Genomic DNA, 26,179 nt, shown 5'->3' with positions numbered 1-26,179 from the left:
ACCAGATAGTAATTGTCATGACATTGAACCTGGGGATTATGTAATGATACGACATTTTCTACGCTCAGGTTGTCTTATTGATAGATGGGAAGGACCATACCAGGTCTTATTGACTAGCACCACAGCATTGAAGGTTGCTGAGAGAGAGACTTGGGTCCATTCATCCCACTGCAAAAAGGTTGCTGATCCAGAGAAGTCCCGTGATAAGGAACAGACGGTAGAGGTTGTATCACTGGAGTGTCTGTTCCAGGAGGACTGAGGCGGCACCTGAGCCTTGAAGACCGAAAGCAGTTGTCGACTCCCCTCTCCCTTTTATTGTTTTTCTCCACTTCCCATCCCCTCTTCCTTGAAATTTCTTTTTCCCCCTTCTCATTCTTCTCTATTTCCTCCTCAAAGATGGACTTGCCCCAAGAGACTGTGATCCGGATTTTGATGTTAACCGTGATGTTGACCAGAGCAGTCTGTTCCGGCGGGAGTACCATAGAGGTCGAGAGAGGTTCTGGAATGGGTTCGATTATGATGATGGAGGCGTAGTTTTCCAAGATCAACCAAACCAACAAGCAAAGGCGAGTATCAGAAAACGATCCGATAGAAGAAATTGTGATGGATTGTTAGCTGAAGAAAATTGTATCTGTAGGCTCTGTGATAATCTGGTTGAAGATGGATGCATAAAGAAATGCCAATCCAGTTTTAATATCCATATGGACCGGCATCCATTGAGTGACTATCACTCTTTAGTGGGTAATGTGTTAAACAAAACAGATTGTTGGGTATGCTCTCAAGTACCTCAGGGTCATAGCAAATCAGGGCTAGTACCATTTCCTTTAACGTTAGGGGAGGTACTTGAGCTAAGTGGTGGGAGACCGGTGGACCGGAGATTTAACATCTCCAGCCCTCCTAGTTTGAAGCTCCACCAATACCATGTGGATAGGTCCCTCTTATGTTTTAATATCTCCAACCCCCGTAAGCCGGGAAATTGGGAAGTGTCATGGAGCAACCTTACCATGACCTTTTCACACAGAGCAGATAGAATGCCTACAGATACAGAGCTCGTACGCCACATAGCCAGTAGAGGAAAATCTTTCCGGTATCGATATACCTTAGGAAATAGGATTACTAGAGTTGGAGAGGTATCACCAGGATACTGTGCACATATCGTACAAACTGATACGTGCATTAAGCAGATGGAAGAATTAGGGTCAGGAGATTTCACCTGGAAGGTTTGCAACATGGTAATGTCCTTCTCTGTCCCATATGTTCTCCCCGATGATGCATATTTCATATGCGGGAGAAAGGCGTACAAGTGGCTTGCCCCAAACTCTGAAGGATTGTGTTATATTGGAAAAGTATTGCCTGAAGTGATGACTGTTACACATGACAAAATGAAGGACATACACCGTGGTGCCCAAGCTCCTTATACTCACACTCATTACGAGCACCGAGTTAAAAGACAACTGTCAGAAAGGTTAGAGCATCCGGCCTCTGATCTTATCCATGAATCCACCGGGATTCAGGTTCTGGTAGCGTTAGATTTCACTCGTACCGCTCGAGGAGTGATGAATTATAGATACATTTCCGCACTCGCCAATTTGTTAGATAATATCACTGAAATGTATGATGACACGTTTAGATACACTGGAAGAGAACTTCAAGCTTACAAAACAGAACTAGTTCAGCATAGGATGGTTCTTAATTATCTTACAGCAGTAACAGGCGGATATTGTGTTACATTGGCAACACAGTACGGCATAAAGTGTTGCACTTATATCACGAATAGCACCGAGGATCCGGTAGAGGTCATAGACCAAAAGATGGACGATATTCTGCAATTAAAGTGGGAATTTCGTCGAAGACACAATCTCACCTTTGCTGCTGTAGGTAATGAGCTGACTGGTTGGGTGTCGTGGTTGAACCCGCGAAATTGGTTCTCCGGTTTAGGAGACTGGGCTCAAGGAGTCATAATGGATGTTGGAAAGTTTCTACTATGTATCTTAGGTGTTGTTATATTTATTGGATTGATATTTAGATGCGGGCAGGCTTTAATGAGGTGCAAACAAAGTACAAAAGTGATGAGCCTGAGGAGTGAGGAAACTGTAATTAACCTGGATTTGATTTATGACCCAATGATAGAAACCAGGATGTGATGAAAATGCGATTATACGGTCCGTTTCTTTCACCTGTTTTTCTGCTTTTCTCCAAGATACAAAGACCCCCTTGGACGAGGAAGTTGACGAGACGCTATACAGACAACAGACAAGCACCAAAGAAGGATTTTGACCACTTGAGAAATGGACACTTGATGAACTTTGCCATGGATCCCCAGTTTCCCTAGTACTTTTAAACTCACGCTAGCCCAACATTTTTTTGTAAATCCGATGGCTCTGACAAAGCTATTTGCTCATGCCCAAGGAGCAATACAGCGCAAAGAAGACGACTCTCAACAGATACCGAACACAACTTCGACGACAGATGTACATTTCCCTGACATAGAATATCATTGCATTTTCCATAAGTGTTCTTTATCTTCATCTCTACAACCCTCAGGTAATGACACACATAGACGATAGGGAATACAGGCACAGATATCAGCAACCACATACCTCCCCCATTCATGTATCATCAACTAAAATGTGCTCCCCATTTTGTTCAAAATCCGAAAAGAGCTCGGTAAAGTTTGACAGCCCATCCACAGACCTGTACCACAGGATAAGAAGGAATTCAAATGTATACTTCGCAATACCTCGAAGCTTGATTTACAACACGTACGGCACGATGATACATGACCCTCCAAACATGGACTCATACACACATGCTTCTGCTATCACACTAGGTCATACCCTCTTCACACCTACTCCTCTCTCCTCCCTCACCCAACCATGGAAATGAATTAACCCCTGACATATATTTTTCTCCTTTTGAAATGTTTTAGAAGGTGGCAGTTATTATTGACTGCCAAAGGGTGGACTGTCAAAGTCAGAAAAATATCCCCATGCACGTTGCCATATTTGCACCGCACACTGGTCCGTGCTGCGCATGCGTACGCTCTCCCGTGAAGGCGCATACCCGCAATAGCGTGCACTCGCAGGCGCGGTATGCGTATTTACGGTAGAGTTTATGTAGTCGTAGCGTGCGACTCATTCGTTACATATTTTCACAATTAATGTAGTTTATAGATCATGATCCCTTTGATAGTTTCTGAAAGTTTGGTTAATATAGAAGGTCCCTGTTTAAAGTAATCCCTCTTTGTATTGTACGAAGGGTCTAACAGGAATCATACAGCAGTGTTTGGTACCCATCGGAAGAGTATTTAATTAGCAATATTCCGGTGTTGGTTTGGAGCGTATTAATCGCTCGTGCGAATAGTTATGGACATAAGAAGTTTATGTCCATTTCTATTATTTACTCATACTCAGGTATGCGGCGGGAAACCTAGTTTCCCACCCACCTGAGCTGTTGGAAATCGTCACAGCCCACCTGTATGAATCAACCTATGACCTTTTGTTGTGATACAGGGTCGAATTCCTTCATCCAATGGACAATGGGATTGTAGGGACTATGAGATTGCATTGTGTGTGGGGCATAAATAGGCAGGCCGACCACATCCAGCTCTCACTCTTCAACGGTTCTCATTGCTGAAAATCGGGTGCTGGATGTCCAGGCGCATGCGATCGTTTACCCTGTGCGTAAGTTTCTCTCCGTAATCATTGTCTTTCTGTGAGCAAATTTCTCTCATCTCTCTCCGTCTCTCTCTCTCTCTCTTTCCCTTCTCTCTCTCTCTCGTATCTCCCCTAGACTAGTATTGTATTGTATTAGATAGTATTGTATTTTGGTTAGGGAGTCTCTGTTATATTGTAGTGTATCATTTGTACTGTTATCCCCTTTTACAAGTATATTAGATATAATACAGTTAATAGGCTTCGGACCCTAAACCAGTATCTGTGTATTTTCTATAGTGTTAAGTGTTCACTTGAGCGTCGGTGACGCTCAAGCAGCTTTGTAGTTAGTCAGGTTACACAAGGTTGCACTTACACCCTGTATTCACATTAAGGTATTCTGTGTATTTCATTGGTATAAGGTTTAGACATAAAGGTATAGCGTTGTGAGCGTCTGCGCCGCTGGTGATCTCCTCGTGGTCTCGAGCGTCCGCTACGCCATAGCGAATCATTACTCTAGTCATAGCCAATAACGTGTCCTGTGATCACTGGGCCGTGAGCGAACGTGACGCTTGAGCGTCTCGCCTACGGCTGAGCGATCGTTACGCAACTAGCGTACCATTACGGTACTTCTTAAGTAAACAGCGTACAGTGTTCTTAGACTTCATAAAGGGTTGTTTATACGACAAGGGAATTTAGCATTGTCATCCCGCTAGAAAAATGATAAGAGTTAAGATGGAAAAATCACAGCAAAGAACTGTGCGTTCTAAGATGGTATCACAAATCCCCAAGGAGAGTCCAAGTGTGTCGGCGGTTGCAATGCCTGACCTTCCCAACACTGGACGGGAAGAGGTGGCCCTCTGAAAGTGCCACAGTCCAGTTTCTGATATTCAAATTGAAGATGTCACTGTTGAAGTACACCAGGATGAGGATATGGGTGTTGCTGGTGCTGACAAGGAAGTTGACAATGAGGATTCTGATGGTGATGAGGTTTGTTTAAATCAGGCATCGGGGGAGACACCTGTTGTCCGTGGGATGAATAAGCCCATTGTGATGCCTGGGCAAAATACAAAAAAAGTCACCTCTTCGGTGTGGAATTATTTCTCCGCACATACGGAGAACAGGTGTCAAGCCATGTGTTGCCTCTGTCAATCTGTAATAAGTAGGGGTAAGGATGTTAACCACCCAGTAACATCCTCCCTTATACATCACCTGCTGTGCATTCATCAGAAGTCAGTGTCAAGTTGTGAAACTTTGGGTAAGAGCGTAAGCAGTCCACTGACACCTAAATCCCTTCTTCCTCTTGTACCCAAGCTCCTGCAAGCCACACCACCAACTCCCTCAACGTCAACTTCCTCCTCAGTCAGGAACGTCAGTAGTACTGCAGGCCATGTCACTGTCAAGACTGAGGAGTCCTCTCCTAACCGAGATTCCTCCGGAGGATCCTTGAGTGATACGTCTGCTGTTGCTGCAGCTGCTGTTGTTGCTGCTGGGAGTCGATCGTCACCCCAGAGGGGAAGTCGGAAGACCACTTCAACTACTTCAACTAAGCAATTGAGTGTCCAACAGTCCTTTGTGAGGAAGATGAAAAATGGTAGCAGTCATCCTTTTGCAAAGCGGATAACTGAGGCCTTGACAGCTATGTTGGTGTTAGACGTGCGTCCGGTATCCACCATTAGTTCAGTGGGACTTAGAGAAATGTTTGAGGTACTGTGTCCCCGGTATCAAATCCCATCTAGGTTCCACTTCTCTAGGCAGGCGATACAGAGAATGTACAGACACGTCAGAAAAAGTGTCCTCTGTGTCCTAAAAAATGCAGTTGTACCCACTGTCCACTTAACCACGGACATGTGGACACGTGGAACAGGGCAGACTAAGGACTATATGACTGTGACAGCCCACTGGGTAGATGTATGGCCTCCCGCAGCAACAACAGCAGAGGCACCAGTAGCAGCATCTTGCAAACGCCAACTCGTTCCTAGGCAGGCTACGCTATGTATCACCGCTTTCCGAAAGAGGCACACCGCTGACAAAAAACTCTTATGGAAACTTAGGGACATCATTGCACAATGGCTTACCCAATTAGACTCTCCTGGGGATTTGTGATATCGGACAACGCCACCAATATTGTGTGTGCATTACATCTGGGCAAATTCCAGCACGTCCCATGTTTTGCACATACAATTAATTTGGTGGTGCAGAATTTTTTGAAAAATGTCAGGGGCATGCAGGAGATGCTGTCGGTGGCCCGAAAAATTGTGGGCCACTTTCGGCATGTAGCCACTGTGTGCTGAAGACTGGAGCGCCATCAAACACTCCTGAACCTGCCCTGCCATCACCTGAAGCAAGAGGTGGTAACGAGGTGGAATTCACACATGCTTCAGAGGATGGAGGAGCAGCAAAAGGCCATTCAGGCCTATACATCCACCTACGATATAGGCAAAGGAGGGGTAATGCACCTGACTCAAGCGCAGTGGAGAATGATTTCCGTCTTGTGCAAGGTTCTCCAACCCTTTGAACTTGCCACACGTGAACTCAGTTCAGACACTGCCAGCTTGAGTCAGGTCATTCCCCTCATCAGGCTTTTGCAGAAGCAGCTGGAGAAATTGAAGGAGGAACTAAGACGGAGCGATTCTGCAAAGTATGTGGGACTTGTGGATGGAGCCCTTCATTCGCTTTGCCAGGATTCAAGGGTGGTCAATCTGTGACATCAGAGCACTACATTTTGGCCACTGTGCTCGATCCTAGGTTTAAAGCCTACATTGTATCACTCTTTCCGGCAGACACAAGTCTGCAGAGGTTCAAAGACCTGCTGGTGAGAAAATTGTCAACTCAAGCGGAACGTGACCTGTCAACAGCTCCTCCTTCATTTTCTCCAGCAACTGGGGCTGTGAGGAAAAGGATAAGATCTCCTAGCTCACCCGCTGGCGGTGATGCAGGGCAGTCAGAAGCGAGTGCTGACATCTGGTCCGGACTGAAGGACCTGCCAACGATTACTGACATGTCTACTGTCACTGTATATGATTCTGTCACCATTGAAAGAATGGTGAACGATTATATGAGTGACAGCATCCAAGTAGGCATGTCAGACAGTCCGTACGTATACTGGCTAGAAAAAGATGCAATTTGGTTGCCTTTGCACAAACTGGCTTTATTTTAACTAAGTTGCCACCCCTCCAGTGTATACTCCGAAAGAGTGTTTAGTTCAGCCGGTAACCTTGTCAGCGATCGGCGTAGGAGGTTACTTCCAGAAAATGTGGAGAAGATAATGTTCATCAAAATGAATTATAATTTCCTCCGGGAAGACCTTTACCAGCTATTGCCTCCAGAAAGTACACAGGGACCTGTGATGGTGGATTCCAGTGGGGAATAATTAATACTCTGTGAGGAGGAGGATGTACACTGTGAAAGGGGTGAGGAATCGGAGGAGGAGGTCGACATGTTGCCTCTGTAGAGCCAGTTTGTGCAAGGAGAGATTGATTGCTTCTTTTTTGGTGGGGGCCCAAACAAACAGTCGTGTGGCTGACCCTGTCGCTGAAATTATTGGTTTGTTAAAGTGTGCATGTCCTGTTTATATAACATAAAAGTGGGTGGGAGGGCCCAAGGACAATTCCATCTTGCACCTCTTTTTCTTCTTTGCATAATATGCTGTTTGGGGCCTAATTTTTTTAAGTGCCATCCTGTCTGCCACTGCAGCGCCACTCCTAGATGGGCCAGGTGTTTGTGCCGCCCACTTGTGTCGCTTAGCTTAGTCATACAGCCACCTCGGTGCAACCTTTTGGTCTAAAAACAATATTGTGAGGTGTGAGTTGTTCGGAATAGACTGGAAATGAGTGGAAATTAATGACATTGAGGTTAATAATACCGTAGGAGCAAAATTGCCCCCAAATTCTGTGATTTTAGCTGTTTTTATGTTTGTTTCAAAAATCATCCAGATCCAAAACCAAAACACGAAAGGGTGGTTTTGGCAAAACCAATCCAAAACCAAAATACGAGCGGGGAATTAGTACCAAAACACAAAACACGAAAAGTGCCCGCCGCACATCTCTACTCTCCAGGAGCTGTCTGATTGGCCCCTGCCTTCTTTAAGTTACTGCCAGCTCTGTACTCAGTGCTGATTATACTGTCTCTAAACTCAGACTTTCCAGATGCTTTTTAGACTGCAAGTTCCAATGAGATTATTGCTTAATCCTTCCAGTAGTCAGCTCTGCTGGAGTGCCACATTTTTCATCTGAAGGTTGGTGAAACCTTATACTTCACCTGCAGTGAGCTCCACCTCATTTTCTCCAGATTATGTACCTGCATCTTCCAGATCTGCCTGGCGGTCGTCTGGATCCTGCATTTCTGGCCTCCGGTCGCACCTTCAGAAAACAAACTACGATATTGGCTTATTAGCTGCAACATCGGCGCAATCGCCACACCTTCAGCAAATAAGCTACAATCTCGGCTCACCAGCCACAACATTGGCGCAATCGCCGTACTTTTAACTAACAAACTACAATATCGGCTCATTAGCCGCAACATCGGCGCAATCGCCACACCTTCAATAAACAAACTACAATACTGGCTCACTAGCCACAACATCGGCACAATCGCCGCACCTTCAACTAACAGGCTACAAGGCTCATTAGCCACAACATCAGCGCAATCGCCGCACCTTCTGTAAACTTACTACTAGATCGGCTCACTAGCCGCAGCATCTGCAGAACTGCCACACTGTTTGATTACAAACTATTATACTGGTTCCCTGGCCGTAATATAGACTCACTAACCACTTCCACAGCTCAATAGTCACTCTACGTTTCATTTATCATCACCGGTGTTCAGCCGCATCATCGGCGTTCAGCCGTCTCTCTTGCTTTGAACTCTGAGTGACTATCAGTCGCATCATCGGCGTTCAGGCGTCTCTCCTGCTCTGGACTCTGAGTGATTATTATTTGTGTCCAGGTTCTTTTGTGACAATAAAGTCACCATTTCTTATTTTATTATCACTTTGCCCGTGTTTCTCTCCATACAGGTAACTTTGGTCGTCTGGTTACTGACAACCATAACAGAGGTGTACCACACCTATGGGCAGCCTATTACAGAGCTGGAGAATCCAGTACAGCCCTCAGGAAGGTGCTGGGAAGAGTGCCAGTGTGAGCCCATTGTTCGCCCTGCTGTGCGCAGGAATTATGACATCTCATAGGACAGTTGAGAGGCTGTGGTGTGACCTTTCCGAATTAGATATTCAGGAATTTGGGGGAGATGTAGCAAACCTTTGAGAGAGATAAAGTGAAGTTGCCCATAGCAACAATCTGCTTCTGTTATATTATATACTGTGCTAAAAAAAAATTATAGCTAGGAGCTGATTGGTTGATATGGACAACTTCTTTTCTTTATCTCTGTCTGAGTTTTGATACATCTCCCCCTTTAGATAAAGCTAAAGTGGTAAGCAGTCCAGATGCCCATATGATAAATCCCTGATTAGCCCTTCCTGGGTGTGCCTGGCGCTGATTTCACAGGAAACATGAATTTACCCATAAAGACTGAAAGGGTATAAAAACCAGGAGTGTGTGATACAGTATGTCGGCATCAGAATTTTTACATCTTCTGAATATTGACATTCAAAATGTCAACATGGACGAACCGGAGGTCAACATGTCAAATATCAACATTCACAATATCAACACTGACATGTCAGCACTTTGTAATTCGACAGTCAGTATGTCAACCATGCAAATTTCTGTCGGCGAGCTAAGTATACCTAATCCTAACCCTAAACCAAACCCTAACCTTAAAATCATAAGAACCCTGACTGTTGAGAATGTCAACAGGCTGAATGTCGACATTATCATGTCGACATTTGTAAGTCGCCTTTATGAACATATATAAAGCCAAAAGGTGTTGTTTGATGCACAGTTAACTGACTAATAATGCCCTATTGTGTGATAATTGTTTGATATCAGAACCAAAAGAGTTACTGGAGACATTTATTGAAGAGGGCCCGTTACTGTGTGATGGATGAGAGTTAGCTGGTGCCAGCCAATGTACCACTATACCTCCAACACTATGACCTTTGAATGTTGCCCCTTCACAGTACAGCCAATTGTTGGCCAGAAATCAATACCTTGATGTAATCTACAAGCATCTGCAGCACACATTTCTGATGAAGCGGGCAGATGACCCATAAAATGCGTTAAAAGTGCTGAACAGTCTGCTGTAATTACCCGATTCATTAGGTAGCTATTTGGTCACTCTAAAGTTCTTATCATACACTGAATAAAATGAAATATTTTGGAATATAATCTTTTACTATAAAAAGAGTGAAAAGATATTACTTCATCCAAAAATCTCATTCATATGATACACCTGTGCCAAAGGGAGTAACCTTCTTCCAGTCTGGTAGGTCCAATCCTTGTATTGTAAGCACCTTCTCCCTGGAGGAACTCCCACAATGCGGGAAACAGAAAAGTAACAGACAGCACTGACGTGGTTATCACGACTTCTGTTATATCCCTTTCACACCCAGCTTCTGACTGGGGATAATGCTGGGGCAACCCGGGTCCTGACTTAGATGTGAAAAGGACCCGGGTCATGACCCAGGTAATCTGCAGAGTGAAAGCGCGACCCAGGTTGTCCAAGCCGGCTCGCGCTAAAAGTAGCAGAGAACTGGATCACCTGCGTTGGGAGATTATGTCATCTCCAAGCACCAGCAAAGTGACGACTCAGCAATAACCCGGGCTCAGTTTGCAGTGTGAACATGGCTTGAAACCAAGTTCAAAAAGCCATGTTGGACCCGGCTCTTTAGTGGGAACGTGGCATTAGACTGGTCTAGGTTCACTGGAATGAACTTTGGATCACAGCTGGGGAGTTTGACACTTTTTGAGACTGCTAGTGGCAGACAGACTTGTGACTTTGTCCTTACATTGCTGGCAGAGACATGAAAAGGACTGCATCCAGCAGCAGCTTCACTTCTCAGGGAAAGGTAATGATAGCCTCATTAGGATACTGTAGGATTGTGTGTGATGCGTTGTATGGTGGACTCCATGGTACTTGTATTTGTATAAAGTGGCAAAATTGTGCAGTGTGTGTTATAAAATAAAGTACCTTTTCTTAATTCAGTTATTTGCCTTGGTGATATAATAGTAACGTGTGGTACAAAAGGCTGCCTCCAGGCAAACCAGACAGCTTGTGCAGCAAAAGAATTAGATATTAACCCAATATCATCACAATAATAATAAACAGGTAAAAAGTATTCTAAAATAATTGTGTCATTGTTTATTTTAACACTTTAGTTCAAGTAAAACCATATTAGAAACCATGACTACATTAGAGGCAATTGTATCTGCGTAATTTTACCTTTACAGAACTCTTTCAGATCTTGATTCAAAGTAGCTGGAACCAGCTGTCCACTAATATTATGATCCCGTATACGGCATCCCCATTCAATTAGAAGCTAAACAAAAAATAAGAAACACATACTTGGGAAGTACTGCATGTTCCTAGGTTTGCAGGGTAATTGAAATAATCATCATAGTCTGAACTCACACTACTTTACAATCACGTCTTTCAATATATTAAACATTTTACAGTAGCTGTTGCATTAATCCCATTTATAGCCTTAACGAATCCTCAGAGTGAGGGGGCATGGGTGCCATCAGTTCATTCCGCTCCTCACATCGGCCAGTGCAAACTGCTGGGTCTCTGCAAAAGCTGCCATCTTGCTCAGCAACTTCGTGGTCTCCCACAGAAATTTAGGTGCACTTGTGAAAATTGAGATTTCCACAATTGGATTTTGTGCTGTTTTCAGAATTATAAATGTTTGCTCTACAAGTGCCAATTTTGCGTGAATTTAAAATGAAAATAAGAGTTATAAGGTTTGCAGTTTTTTTTAATGGAGAAAAATCTTACTAATCGCAAAAGTAAAAATAGGTACTGTTCCCATTGAGCAATGTGTGTTTCCCCTGGTTGTGTTTCTAATACGTGAGCGCAGTGAGCCAGTTTGTGATGATGAAAAATCAGTAAGAATCAACTACTGTCCATTTATTACAATGTGATTACCATGGAACATGTTTTATTTGTTTGCACTAAAAAGCTGAGTGTAGAGTATATTCTTTAGATTTATCCAGGTTGTGTTTATGAGAAGTATGATAATGTCTGAAGGGATTTCCTAAAATGGCCCATTGTAGATTAAATTCCTTAAGATTTCTGCCAGATGCACCTTGCTGAGGTGACTTTGTGGGAGATGTATGAATAGGTGTTAATTGTATTTGCGGGAATTGTGCACATTATGTGGAATAATACTGGGAAGTGATCAGAATGACGGAGGCTACATGGCGATAATTTGTAACTTTACCAGCCCTCACTCTACTCTGACTCCTCCTCTGGTCATGACCCTGAAGGAAATAATGGAAACAAGAGTGACAAAGCATTGCTCTTTCATTCGTATTTGCCACAATATTTTACTCCCAAATATCCTCGTTGTTGTGGGACAGTCCCACTTTGCAGGTGGTGAAAGGGGTGGAATTGTGGGTGTGTCTAGGCTAATTAAGATGGGTTAGCGCTGACTGGTGTGGGGTTTGGGTGGATTAGGGAATGGGACTATTTTGATCAGATTTGGAATACACAAATGTTGAGGTATGAACATAGGCCCCTTTAATAAATGGTATAATTTTCCAGGAGATACAGTGTATGCACATTGCTAGTGTCTTCTGCACATCACATGTACCTGTGCAATTTATTCCAGTGAGGACCATGGAGATTGCGTATGGTCCCCTCCTCTGACAAAACACCCCTGTTTAGAGTCAGGAGGAAATACAGTTAATTAGTGAAGACGTTGCACCTGGAAGAACAATGTAAGAATAGTACACATGGTTAGTCTGTGCAGCATTCTGTACACTTTCAGTCCTTGCAACAGGGTTTGCTTGGCTGCAAATTCTGCACATACTGTAGACAAGATACACAGCTAACTTTCAAAATCAGCTCCTAGTGAAGACAATTATGAATAAAGAAATATAGCTAACCTGACAAATATTCCTGTGTTTTTCGACCAAGGCATAGTGTAATGGTGTACGATGGTTCCCATCCAATTTATCCATAGATGCTCCATTTTCCAGCAGTATTAGTACAGTGTCCTTTAGTTAAAAGAAAAAAAGAAAAAAAGTGATTTCATTTGATCAGACTTGGGACTTGTCATTCAGTGATCAATATTTCATTTCACTCAACTGGAATCTACAGTATGATTTGTACATACCCAGTGTCTTACAATTGAGAACCACTACTAGATATGGGGGTAGCCAATTAGCAGAAAAGAAGCATTGGACGCGTAAAACTGACGGGTTTTGCGTCCCCCCCATCCCCCCCCGGTGTTTCACCTGTATTTTTTTACAGGCTATACATTTGGTCGCCTGGAAAAAAAAAATGCATTCTCTCACAAAAACACACAGGTTCAATGAAACCTGTGTGTTTATCGGTAGAAACAGCCCTGTTTGTGGATGAAAACGGGTCTGTTTCAAGGGATTTGGTTTTGCCTGCCTGAGGCAGGTGAAACAAAATCCCTGATAAGCTGCAGCTCGCGCCATCTCATAGGATAGCCCCCGGCGAGACAATCATCAGCGGTAATTAACCACAGCCAATTGGATACCCCCCCCCCCCCCATAAAGAGAAAAGTACATGAAATGTGAACTAATGGCAGACTGAATGTTAGTGTAGCTATACGGTCATCCTTATGCATACCCATCTATGTAATCACACCCCTCAGTACCCAAGACCAGCTGTTGTCATTATCACTTTCACCCTCCCTATGCTAAATGCAGGAGATCCGTCTGTATTTGGCATCCGGTATGTATATGCATGACTCAGAATAGTGAGTGATAGCCCCCTACATCATAGCTGTATCGGGACAATGTTCCGGTACCTCGATGGCTGGGTTGGGCAAATGTTGAAAAATCCTGATTCAGACATTTTTAACATATCAGAGTATTGGCGGCAGGTCAGGTAATCGCAGTAACTGATATATGAGGGGGAATGTAATATGGTGTGAGAGTAAGGAATTGAGAGATTTTTGTGAGAGTTTGTGGTATCTCGGGATTGACCATTTTTCAATCCCGATACCCGGGATTGAATAAATGGCCTGGGATTGGCCACCTTAGTATGCAGCCTGCAGAGCATACGCAGTATGCGATGAATTTGCATGATGCAGCTGCATGTGAGGTTGTGTGCAACTCAGAATCAGAACCAAAGTATCTAAAATGCATTAATGATAAACCTTAGATGTCAATATAGTATATTCATCTAGAATACAATAAATCAGTTTTAAGCTGTCATGACACATGACACTTCTTATAATTTGCAATTAAAACAATGGGGGTAATTCAGACCTGATTGCAGTAGCAAATTTGTTAGCAGTTGGGCAAAACCATGGGGGTAATTCTGAGTTGATCGCAGCAGGAACTTTGTTAGCAGTTGGGCAAAACCATGTGCACTGCAGGGGAGGCAGATATAACATTTGCAGAGAGAGTTAGATTTGGGTGGGTTATTTTATTTCTGTTCAGGGTAAATACTGGCTGCTTTATTGTTACACTGCAATTTAGATTGCAGACTGAACACACCCCACCCAAATCTAACTCTCTCTGCACATGTTATATCTTCCTCCCCTGCAGTGCACATGGTTTTGCCCAACTGCTAACAAAATTGCTGCTGCGATCAACTCAGAATTAGACCCCATGTGCACTGCAAGTGTGGCAGATATAACATGTGCAGAGAGAGTTAGATTTGGGTGGGTTATATTGTTTCTGTGCAGAGTAAATACTGGCTGCTTTATTTTTACACTGCAATTTAATTTCAGTTTGAACAGACCACACCCAAATCTAACTCTCTCTGCACATGTTATATCTGCCCCCACTGCAGTACACATGGTTTTGCCCAACTACTAACAAATTTGCTGCTACGATCAGGTCTGAATTACCCCCAATATGCGTTTAATAAGCTATTAAATACATACCTATTGTTAAAATGTAAGGAGATTTACGCTAGAGAAAAAGGTTTCTTCTACAACTTATATATCAGTAGTATTTTTCTGACTCGGAATATAGGTGCTGCAATCAATGTATAGCTTCCAATCAGATATTTGCTTTCGTTTTCTCAGCTGTAGTTAGAATCTGGCTGTTATAAGAATCCCCACCATATGGGCAGGGGTGGAAGATATTCTAGATCTACTATACTATGCCTTCCACCCCTGCCCAGCAGGATAATCAGTAACTGCTGCAGTAAATAATTACTACAGGGATACATCCTACTGATACATACCCTCCAACAAGTTACACATAAAACTCGGTACAAATTCAAAAAGGGGGCATGGCCACATGTACATTGGTGTGGCCACGCCCTTTTTCCTATACTTTCAATGGACGTTTGGAGAGCCAAAATTTGGTACAAAAAAAAAGGTACTGTACCTGCCAAAAAGGTACAGTTGGAGGGTATGCTGATATATCTGGCTCAACAGAACTATCACAAATCCATGTACAGTACTGTAAAATCAAAGTATTACAGAAACGACATGGAAGTAAAAAGAATCTATTGCTTTACACAAATATTGAAACATTTAATATGTCCTGCTTATTTATCTATAGCTCGCCTAGGAGCCCGAGACACATTCCATCCTTAGTCACACTGGTTACACTTACAAAGAATCCCTTTTGGCAGGCCAGGTGCAGCGCGCTGCAGCCTGAGGACATTTCTTCTAAGTTAATTAGATGTGGACATGTTTCCTTGAAGAAACGGAGCAGGTTCACAGTTCTACAATATTCATTGTTATTTATAGCTTGGTGAAGTATTTTCAGCCACTGAGAAGAGTTTCCTGGAAACACTTGGTATAAAAATCTATAGCAAATAATAAAAAGAAATGATTTAGATAGATAAATATGCACCTCAGTACAAGAGTAATATCCTGAGGTAATATGATCTCTAAATACAGTGTCTCCGGATAACCAATAACGGACGAGTGTAAGCTCTGTGGTTCACCACAGTGGAAATGTCACAGAATATAACAGCCATGACCATTTATAAAATGTGCAGTAATTACATTTATTTTCCCAAAAGTTCAAACTGATTCAGAGGTGGACTTTTGTCGCTGCCGCTACTGTGTCTGTATTGTAATGCCACGGCTGATGGGCATCCTAATGAGATTCTATTGAAAAAGCCATACGGACACAGCAGGCAAACACCATTGATCGGACATTGGCAGCATCATCGTACATCAGAGCAATCCCCAGAATGTTAAACAGTTCATAGCTGTCCTGACACAGACAGGGGCCCCACGTACCCGCCATTGATAGCAACCCCCACCCCCCTTCTCTACAAGTAACACCCAGGAATTCCAATCTGCATTTCCCAGTGGTAACTATCGGGATGTATGCGCAGTGCATCTTGGTCAGATGTGCAGAATTAAAACATCAGGTACTTGCTACCCATATTTTACTTGCGTCCACCTAGATCAGTGGTTCCCAACCTCGGTCCTCAAGTACCCCCAACAGTTTGTGTTTTACAGGTCACCAACCAGTTGAACAGGTGTAGTCATTACTCACTGACACATTATAAAAGACCCACAGGTGGAGCAAATTATTTCACTTAAAATCCTGTGAGGAGACCTGGAAAATATGAACTGTTGGGGGGACTTGAGGACCGAGGTTGGGAACTTCTGACCTAGATGATCAATAAATCCTTCTCCATCAGAGTGCAAGCACACTTTACACAAGAAGCATAGGATTTTTTCTTTTCTTTAATCAGTTTTCTAGATTGTATGATGCATACACAATATAGCTTAAGGGCCCCATACACTAGGGCAGTGGTTCTCAAACTCGGTCCTCAGGACCCCACACGGTTCACGTTTTCCATGTCACCTAGCAGCTGCACTGTGTATCACCAACTATCACATTTCAAAAATCTACAAGTGACCTGCAAAACGTGAACCGTGTGGGGTCCTGAGGACCGAGTTTGAGAACCTGTGCACTAGGGAGATGTATCTCAGCAATGACTTCCATGCAATTTTCCTGCAATCTGGCCGGGAGCTTCCCAGGAGGCCTGCAATTGCGATTTCATACTTGAGTGTATTTTTACATGTGATTTATCTCAGGCAATATAATGTTATTAAACCTATTTCCATGCAATTGAGATAAATCTCACGTGCAGCACCTGTGATCTGCGATTGCGATGGGTGACACACGGGAGCACGCAATCGCAAGAAAAGTACATGCAATTTGACATTTTTCATGCTATCCATCTCAGGAACTCATAGCAATTGCACGAAAACATGCAATACCGCACTAGTGTATGGGGCCCTTAAGAAAAGCAAAAAAAAGGACAACATTGAACACCCCATTATACATCCTGATTATAATCCACATAATGAAAAGAAAGAGTAAGATAATACACAACAAACATTGCTAGAGAGGATTTTTAAAACAAAAATATAAACATCATCAATAAAGAATGGTGCAACGTCCACTGCAAATATAGGGCCTAATTCAGACCTGATCGCTCGCTAGGGGTTTTTGCACTGCTGCAAGAAGATAATCGCCACCCATAGGGGAGTGTACTTTTGCTTTGCAAGTGTGCAATCGCATGTGCAGCCGGGCGGTACAAAAAATATTTGGCCAGTTTCTGAGTTGCCCAGAACTTACTCAGCCGCTGCGATCACTTCAGCCTGTCCGTAACGGGAAATTGACGTCAGACACCCGCCCTGCAAATGCTTGGATACGCCTGCGTTTTTCCAACCACTCCCAGAAAATGGTCAGTTGACACCCACAAATGTCTTCTTCCTGTCAATCTCCTTGCGATCGGCTGTGCGAATGGATTCTTCGTAAAACCCATCGCACAGCAATGATCCGCTTTGTACCTGTGCAATGCGCCTGCATATTACGGTGCATACGCATGCGTAGTTCTGACCTGATCGCAGTGCAGCGAAGAAATCTAGCATGCAATCAGGTCTGAATGACCCCCATGGTTCCTATAAACACAGACTATCCTCTATTTTAAGCAATTCCAATATATTCAAATTTAACATACAGTAGTGCAAATGCCCCTGCTTATTTCAACTCTCTTAAACCATATACACAACAGTACTGTTATGCTGCCAGCATTAAACTCATAATACAACTTAAAGCCACCTCATGTACAATACATAGTTGCCTACCCTCCCTCATTTTGCAGGAAACTCCCTGAAATAGCAGCAATCTCCCTGACTCCCTGAATAGACCAGCAATTTCCCTCATTGCACCTTACCCCCATTATGCAGCTATTACATTATTGGGGGGAAAATAAATCAGAGATACATACATTCAAATGGGATCATTAGTGCCATTTCCCTGCATTGGTTATAAGGCACAATGATCCCTGTGGCCACTTACAGTATATGGAACCTCTTGTAAAATACAATACACGAACAAATCCTGCAAAATATCAGTGTCTTTTCTTCAACAAATAGATCTTACTAACTTTGGGCCTCATTTACATTTGGATGTAAGTCATTTTCATGACACGCTCCTCAGATGTAGCAGTACACGTCCGCGCTGATAGGTATTACTGTCACATCTCCCTGAAATGCTTTTTCAAAAGTAGGCAAGTATGGTACAATACAAACTACATATAAACAACACTGCTTTATATACAGTAAGTGCATTCCTTTTTCCCTTAATGCAGGATCCTAGTAAACACACATACAGTATATCCACACTGCAGCAACCCATAAGGCATTCCATACCCCCAACTTTTTCCATTGCCAAAGAGGGACACACGCGCGGCGAAGCTGCATGCGTTCCCGAAAAGGGGGTGTGGCCTATGAAAAGGGAGCATGGCTTCGTGGGAGGACCCGCGATCGCGAGCCACGCCCCTGTTTTTGTCACTGAGGGGGCATGCCAAGCGCTCCGTGAGCTGCTGGCATGCCCCCTCTCCTCCTGTCTGCACTGAATAGATGCTGTGCGCATGCGCACAAAGTCTATTCACCGCGAGTGCAGGAGCCTCCCAACTGACCCCGCAAACCCCACCACCACCACCGCGGGACACTGTGGCCCGCAGGTGGGACAGCGGGACAATACCCAAAAAATAAGATTTTAAACCTACCGGTAAATCTTTTTCTCCTAGTTCGTAGAGGATTCTGGGGACTCCGTAAGGACCATGGGGTATAGATGGGCTCCGCAGGAGACATGGTCACTATAAAGAACTTTAGAATGGGTGTGCACTGGCTCCTCCCTCTATGCCCCTCCTCCAGACCTCAGTTAGAGAAACTGTGCCCAGAGGAGATGGACAATACGAGGAAAGGATTTTGTTAATCTAAGGCAGGCATTCCCAACCACGGTCCTCAAGGCACACCAACAGTGCAGGTTTTAGTGATATCCAGGCTTCAGCACAGATTATTAAATCAAAATAACTGAGGTACTAATTAAGTCACCTGTGTTCAAGCCTGGATATCACTAAAACCAGGACTGTTAGTGTGCCTTGAGGACCGTGGTTGGGAAACACTGATCTAAGGGCAAGATTCATACCAGCCCACACCATCCACACCGTATAACCTGGAATATACGCAACCAGTTAACAGTATGAACAAATCAGTATCAGCTAAAGACTGATCTCAACTGTAACATAACCCTTATGTAAGTAACAACTATATACAAGCCTTGCAGATTTTGTCCGCACTGGGACGGGCGCCCAGCATCCTCTACGGACTAGGAGAAAAAGATTTACCGGTAGGTTTAAAATCTTATTTTCTCTTACGTCCTAGAGGATGCTGGGGACTCCGTAAGGACCATGGGGTTTATACCAAAGCTCCAGACCGGGCGGGAGAGTGCGGACGACTCTGCAGCACCGACTGAGCAAATGCAAGGTCCTCATCAGCCAGGGTATCATACTTATAGAACTTTGCAAAAGTGTTTGAACCTGACCAGGGAGCTGCTCGGCAAAGCTGTAAAGCCGAGACGCCTCGGGCAGCCGCCCAAGAAGAGCCCACCTTCCTAGTGGAATGGGCCTTTACTGAATATGGTAACGGCAATCCTGCCATAGAATGAGCCTGCTGAATCATGTTACAGATCCAGCGAGCAATAGTCTGCTTCGAAGCAGGAGCGCCAACTTTGTTGGCTGCATAAAGGACAAACAGTGCTTCTGTTTTCCTAACCCGAGCCGTCCTGGCTACATAGATTTTTAAGGCCCTGACTACATCCAGGGACTTGGAATCCTCCAAGTCACCCGTAGCCACAGGCACCACAATAGGTTGGTTCACATGAAATGAAGAAACCACCTTAGGCAAAAATTGAGGACGAGTCCTCAACTCTGCTCTATCCACATGGAAAATCAAATAGGGGCTCTTGTGAGACAAGGCCGCCAATTCGGACACCCGCCTTGCAGATGCCAAGGCCAACAACATGACCACCTTCCAAGTGAGAAATTTTAATTCAACCATTTGAAGAGGTTCAAACCAGTGAGACTTCAGGAACCGTAACACCACGTTAAGGTCCCATGGTGCCACTGGGGGCACTAAAGGAGGCTGGATGTGCAGCTCTCCCTTTACAAGAGTCTGGACTTCTGGGAGAGAAGCCAATTCCTTCTGAAAGAAAATAGACAGGGCCGAAATCTGTACCTTAATGGAGCCTAATTTTAGGCCCATATCCACTCCTGTATGTAGAAAGTGGAGAAAACGTCCTAGACAGAAATCTTCCGTAGGAGCATTCTTGGCTTCACGCCAAGAAACATACTTCCTCCAGATACGGTGATAATATTTCGCCGTCACCTCCTTCCTAGCCTTTATCAGAGTAGGGATGACTTCTTCCGGAATACCTTTCCCAGCTAGGATTCGGTGTTCAACCGTCATGCCGTCAAACGTAACCGCGATAAGTCTTGGAACACGCAGGGCCCCTGTTGCAACAGGTCCTCCCTGAGAGGAAGAGGCCACGGATCTTCTGTGAGCATCTCCTGAAGATCTGAATACCAGGCCCTTCGAGGCCAATCTGGAACAATGAGTATTGTTTTCACTCTTTCTTGTCTTATGATTCTCAATATTTTTGAGATGAGAGGAAGAGGGGGGAACACATAGACCGACTGAAAAACCCATGGTGTCACCAGGGCGTCCACCGCTACTGCCTGAGGGTCCCTTGACCTGGCACAATACCTCCGAAGCTTCTTGTTGAGGCGGGACGCCATCATGTCTATATGAGGAATTCACCAAAGACTTGTTATCTCTGTAAAAACTTCTTGATGAAGTCCCCACTCTCCTGGATGGAGATCGTGTCTGCTGAGGAAGTCTGCTTCCCAGTTGTCCACTCCTGGAATGAAGACCGCTGACAGAGCGCTTACGTGATTTTCCACCCAGCGAAGAATCCTGGTGGCTTCCGCCATTGCCACTCTGCTCCTTGTCCCGCCTTGTCTCCACTTGTCGTAGGCCGTTGTATATGGCCCTCAATTCCAGTACGTTGATGTGTAGACAAGCCTCCTGGCTTGACCATAGCCCCTGAAAATTTCTTCCTTGTGTGACTGCTCCCCATCCTCGGAGGCTCGCATCCGTGGTCACCAGAACCCAGTCTTGAATGTAGGGATGTGCACTTGAAATTTTTCGGGTTTTGTGTTTTGGTTTTGGGTTCGGTTCCACGGCCGTGTTTTGGGTTCGACCGCGTTTTGGCAAAACCTCACCGAATTTTTTTTGTCGGATTCGGGTGTGTTTTGGATTCGGGTGTTTTTTTCAAAAAACCCTAAAAAAACAGCGTAAATCATAGAATTTGGGGGTCATTTTGATCCCAAAGTATTATTAACCTCAAAAACCATAATTTCCACTCATTTTCAGTCTATTCTGAATACCTCACACCTCACAATATTATTTTTAGTCCTAAAATTTGCAACGAGGTCGCTGGATGACTAAGCTAAGCGACCCTAGTGGCCGACACAAACACCTGGCCCATCTAGGAGTGGCACTGCAGTGTCACGCAGGATGGCCCTTCCAAAAAACACTCACCAAACAGCACATGACGCAAAGAAAAAAAGAGGCGCAATGAGGTAGCTGTGTGAGTAAGCTAAGCGACCCTAGTGGCCGACACAAACACCTGGCCCATCTAGGAGTGGCACTGCAGTGTCACGCAGGATGGCCCTTCCAAAAAACACTCCCCAAACAGCACATGATGCAAAGAAGAAAAAAAGAGGCGCAATGAGGTAGCTGTGTGAGTAAGATAAGCGACCCTAGTGGCCGACACAAACACCTGGCCCATCTAGGAGTGGCACTGCAGTGTCACGCAGGATGGCCCTTCCAAAAAACACTCCCCAAACAGCACATGACGCAAAGAAGAAAAAAAGAGGCGCAATGAGGTAGCTGTGTGAGTAAGCTAAGCGACCCTAGTGGCCGACACAAACACCTGGCCCATCTAGGAGTGGCACTGCAGTGTCACGCAGGATGGCCCTTCCAAAAAACACTCCCCAAACAGCACATGACGCAAAGAAGAAAAAAAGAGGCGCAATGAGGTAGCTGTGTGAGTAAGCTAAGCGACCCTAGTGGCCGACACAAACACCTGGCCCATCTAGGAGTGGCACTGCAGTGTCACGCAGGATGGCCCTTCCAAAAAACACTCCCCAAACAGCACATGACGCAAAGAAGAAAAAAAGAGGCGCAATGAGGTAGCTGTGTGAGTAAGATAAGCGACCCTAGTGGCCGACACAAACACCTGGCCCATCTAGGAGTGGCACTGCAGTGTCACGCAGGATGGCCCTTCCAAAAAACACTCCCCAAACAGCACATGACGCAAAGAAGAAAAAAAGAGGCGCAATGAGGTAGCTGTGTGAGTAAGATAAGCGACCCTAGTGGCCGACACAAACACCTGGCCCATCTAGGAGTGGCACTGCAGTGTCACGCAGGATGGCTCTTCCAAAAAACACTCCCCAAACAGCACATGACGCAAAGAAGAAAAAAAGAGGCGCAATGAGGTAGCTGTGTGAGTAAGCTAAGCGACCCTAGTGGCCGACACAAACACCTGGCCCATCTAGGAGTGGCACTGCAGTGTCACGCAGGATGGCCCTTCCAAAAAACACTCCCCAAACAGCACATGACGCAAAGAAGAAAAAAAGAGGCGCAATGAGGTAGCTGTGTGAGTAAGCTAAGCGACCCTAGTGGCCGACACAAACACCTGGCCCATCTAGGAGTGGCACTGCAGTGTCACGCAGGATGGCCCTTCCAAAAAACACTCCCCAAACAGCACATGACGCAAAGAAGAAAAAAAGAGGCGCAATGAGGTAGCTGTGTGAGTAAGATAAGCGACCCTAGTGGCCGACACAAACACCTGGCCCATCTAGGAGTGGCACTGCAGTGTCACGCAGGATGGCCCTTCCAAAAAACACTCCCCAAACAGCACATGACGCAAAGAAAAATGAAAGAAAAAAGAGGTGCAAGATGGAATTGTCCTTGGGCCCTCCCACCCACCCTTATGTTGTATAAACAGGACATGCACACTTTAACCAACCCATCATTTCAGTGACAGGGTCTGCCACACGACTGTGACTGAAATGACGGGTTGGTTTGGACCCCCACCGAAAAAGAAGCAATTAATCTCTCCTTGCACAAACTGGCTCTACAGAGGCAAGATGTCCACCTCATCATCATCCTCCGATATATCACCGTGTACATCCCGCTCCTCACAGATTATCAATTCGTCCCCACTGGAATCCACCATCTCAGCTCCCTGTGTACTTTGTGGAGGCAATTGCTGCTGGTCAATGTCTCCACGGAGGAATTGATTATAATTCATTTTAATGAACATCATCTTCTCCACATTTTCTGGAAGTAACCTCGTACGCAGATTGCTGACAAGGTGAGCGGCGGCACTAAACACTCTTTCGGAGTACACACTTGTGGGAGGGCAACTTAGGTAGAATAAAGCCAGTTTGTGCAAGGGCCTCCAAATTGCCTCTTTTTCCTGCCAGTATAAGTACGGACTGTCTGACGTGCCTACTTGGATGCGGTCACTCATATAATCCTCCACCATTCTTTCAATGGTGAGAGAATCATATGCAGTGACAGTAGACGACATGTCCGTAATCGTTGTCAGGTCCTTCAGTCCGGACCAGATGTCAGCATCAGCAGTCGCTCCAGACTGCCCTGCATCACCGCCAGCGAGTGGGCTCGGAATTCTGAGCCTTTTCCTCGCACCCCCAGTTGCGGGAGAATGTGAAGGAGGAGATGTTGACAGGTCGCGTTCCGCTTGACTTGACAATTTTGTCACCAGCAGGTCTTTGAACCCCAGCAGACTTGTGTCTGCCGGAAAGAGAGATCCAAGGTAGGTTTTAAATCTAGGATCGAGCACGGTGGCCAAAATGTAGTGCTCTGATTTCAACAGATTGACCACCCGTGAATCCTTGTTAAGCGAATTAAGGGCTCCATCCACAAGTCCCACATGCCTAGCGGAATCGCTCCCTTTTAGCTCCTCCTTCAATGCCTCCAGCTTCTTCTGCAAAACAAAAAACTGCAACAAACGAGCGCCTAATCATCAAAATAAAAAGTGAAAACCAATACGTGTTTCATAGAATTAAATAATCACAATTTTATGTTCCCGATAGTCTGCGCTTGCCGGAATACTATGTGTAGTATTGTGGTGATAGCATAGAAAAAGAACAAACGGCTGCGCTGAATATCAGGAACGAAACATAATGTACAGAGAGCCAACGTAAAAAATAACAATGTTTATTAATAAAACATATAAAAAGATTAATTATCAAATAACCGGTGAATAATATATATAAATATATATAAGAACAATCACTAGATGTGAACTAGTGGTATATTGTAATAACTCAGCTTATTGGGGTGAAAAGTTCCGTGATTCACTTGTTAGATAGTTGATAAATACCAGGTGTGTTGGTAGGATCCTAATGAATTAAAAGTCCCTCAGTTGAAATTGATATTCAATACCTTTCCAAAATGGGCTGGTAAGAGCCGAGCGTCCTCGGCTTCAATGTCCTGCAATGCCCATATACGCTGTGCAGCGGAAAGGAATGGACCGTCTCTCTCACAACCCGGTCGTGGCGGCGTGTGCGCTGAAGCCGCTGATGTCGGATGCTGTAGACGGAGGGTGCAGCGGGGACCAAGGAACACCTGGAAGATTTCACCTGAGCTGAGTGTGGATAGTGGCGGGTCCTGACGCGTTTCGTCACGTTCACGTGACTTTCTCAAAGGTAGATACCTGCCTCCTAGGTCATCCGGTATTTAAAGGCTGAGTTGATTAGTGTGGACAGGTGAATGTCATCAGCAATGTTAAAAGCAATAAAAATGCATAAAACGAAGGCTCTCATGTACTAACCCATAACATTATATATAGTTGGCAGAAATGACTAGAGAAAGATACATTTATAATAGACTTATTGGTGTCAGAGAAAGGTGTAAATTTAATGTGGTTATACTTTATATTGTAGTAAATAGTAAGCCATTGCAGATCATGGTTTCAGTTCAGGTGTCATGACAGGTGTATTGATTCACCACAAATTAGATCACCTAATAGCTTCACCTATAATGAGTAGCAGACATTTAACACAAGGTTCACTGGACAAATGTTATTATCCGTGTATATACTAGTGGTGCCGTTTTAGGTTAAGAGAAGTTTAATCAAAGGGAAAAAAAGTATATCTATTTATATAAATCACCTCTGCATAAAAAATCGGACCAAGAGGGAAAACTTTTTAAATGTTGGTATAGACATGATTCGAACTCTAGGATTCAAAACTAATGCTGGTCTGTCCTCTAACCTGATGCGCCACTGAGTCTGATGATTATATAGAGGACAGACTGAGAGATAAACACAGTAATTAGCTTGTTTCAATATATTGTAACAAGGGTAAGAGTAGTCTAACAAATGGATATCTCATATAGAAGGACATATTCCTAATTCTATAGATGAATCTGATTAGTGATTAGAACATCCTTTGTATGCAACATCGTTAGTAGATATAATAAAAATATCTTCTTTGTTGTGTTATGATAAAACTAAAAAATAAAAGATAAATAAAACAAAAACAAAAAAAGGAAAAAATATATAAACATATAAACAAAAAATGGGAAAAAAAGAAGAACAGTCCTACATATGATGATGATAATGTATTGCAGATGGACTTCCTTCCTTCATCAACCTCTAGATATTTCAGGGAATCATCACCAGTCAGATGATACCAAAGTATGTATTCATAATACAGATGTTTTATTTCATTTAAATATGCACTATAGGGTTGGGAAAGGGGGGGGGGGGGGAGGGGGGGGGAGATAGTTTCTATACTTGGAATTATTGGACAATCTGCACAGATGTTACTCAGATGTAATATAAGGAGAGTCGGAATAGAAATGAATTTTCATGAAAGATCAAATTCTATACTTTCATTGAGCCCTTCCGGTGTAAGTGTTCTTAATTTATGTATCCAATAATTTTCCCTAAGACATAGTTTTCTATATCTATCTCCCCCCCGTATTGTGGGTTTAATGATCTCTATACCCACTAGTTGGATGTCATCCGGATCTTTATGATGCTTTTCTAAAAAAT

General features: G+C 44.1%; 1 protein-coding gene across 4 annotated transcripts in view; it reads right to left on the bottom strand.

The window, feature by feature from the left end:
• Positions 1–26,179, bottom strand: part of LOC134932872 (uncharacterized) — a 423,538-nt gene that overhangs the window by 129,205 nt on the left and 268,154 nt on the right. For all 4 annotated transcript variants that reach the window (XM_063927693.1, XM_063927692.1, XM_063927695.1 and 1 more), the window contains 3 exons: positions 15,320–15,515; positions 12,659–12,769; positions 10,995–11,091 (listed from right to left, as the gene is read on the bottom strand). In XM_063927693.1, the coding sequence (XP_063783763.1) occupies positions 10,995–11,091; positions 12,659–12,769; positions 15,320–15,515 (404 nt within the window). The remainder of the gene's footprint in view (positions 1–10,994; positions 11,092–12,658; positions 12,770–15,319; positions 15,516–26,179) is intronic.

This window comes from Pseudophryne corroboree, chromosome 6, assembly GCF_028390025.1.
Source record: "Pseudophryne corroboree isolate aPseCor3 chromosome 6, aPseCor3.hap2, whole genome shotgun sequence".
NCBI lineage: Eukaryota > Metazoa > Chordata > Amphibia > Anura > Myobatrachidae > Pseudophryne > Pseudophryne corroboree.
Note: the sequence above shows the minus strand (reverse complement) of the source record. Positions and strands in the feature narration are given on the sequence as shown.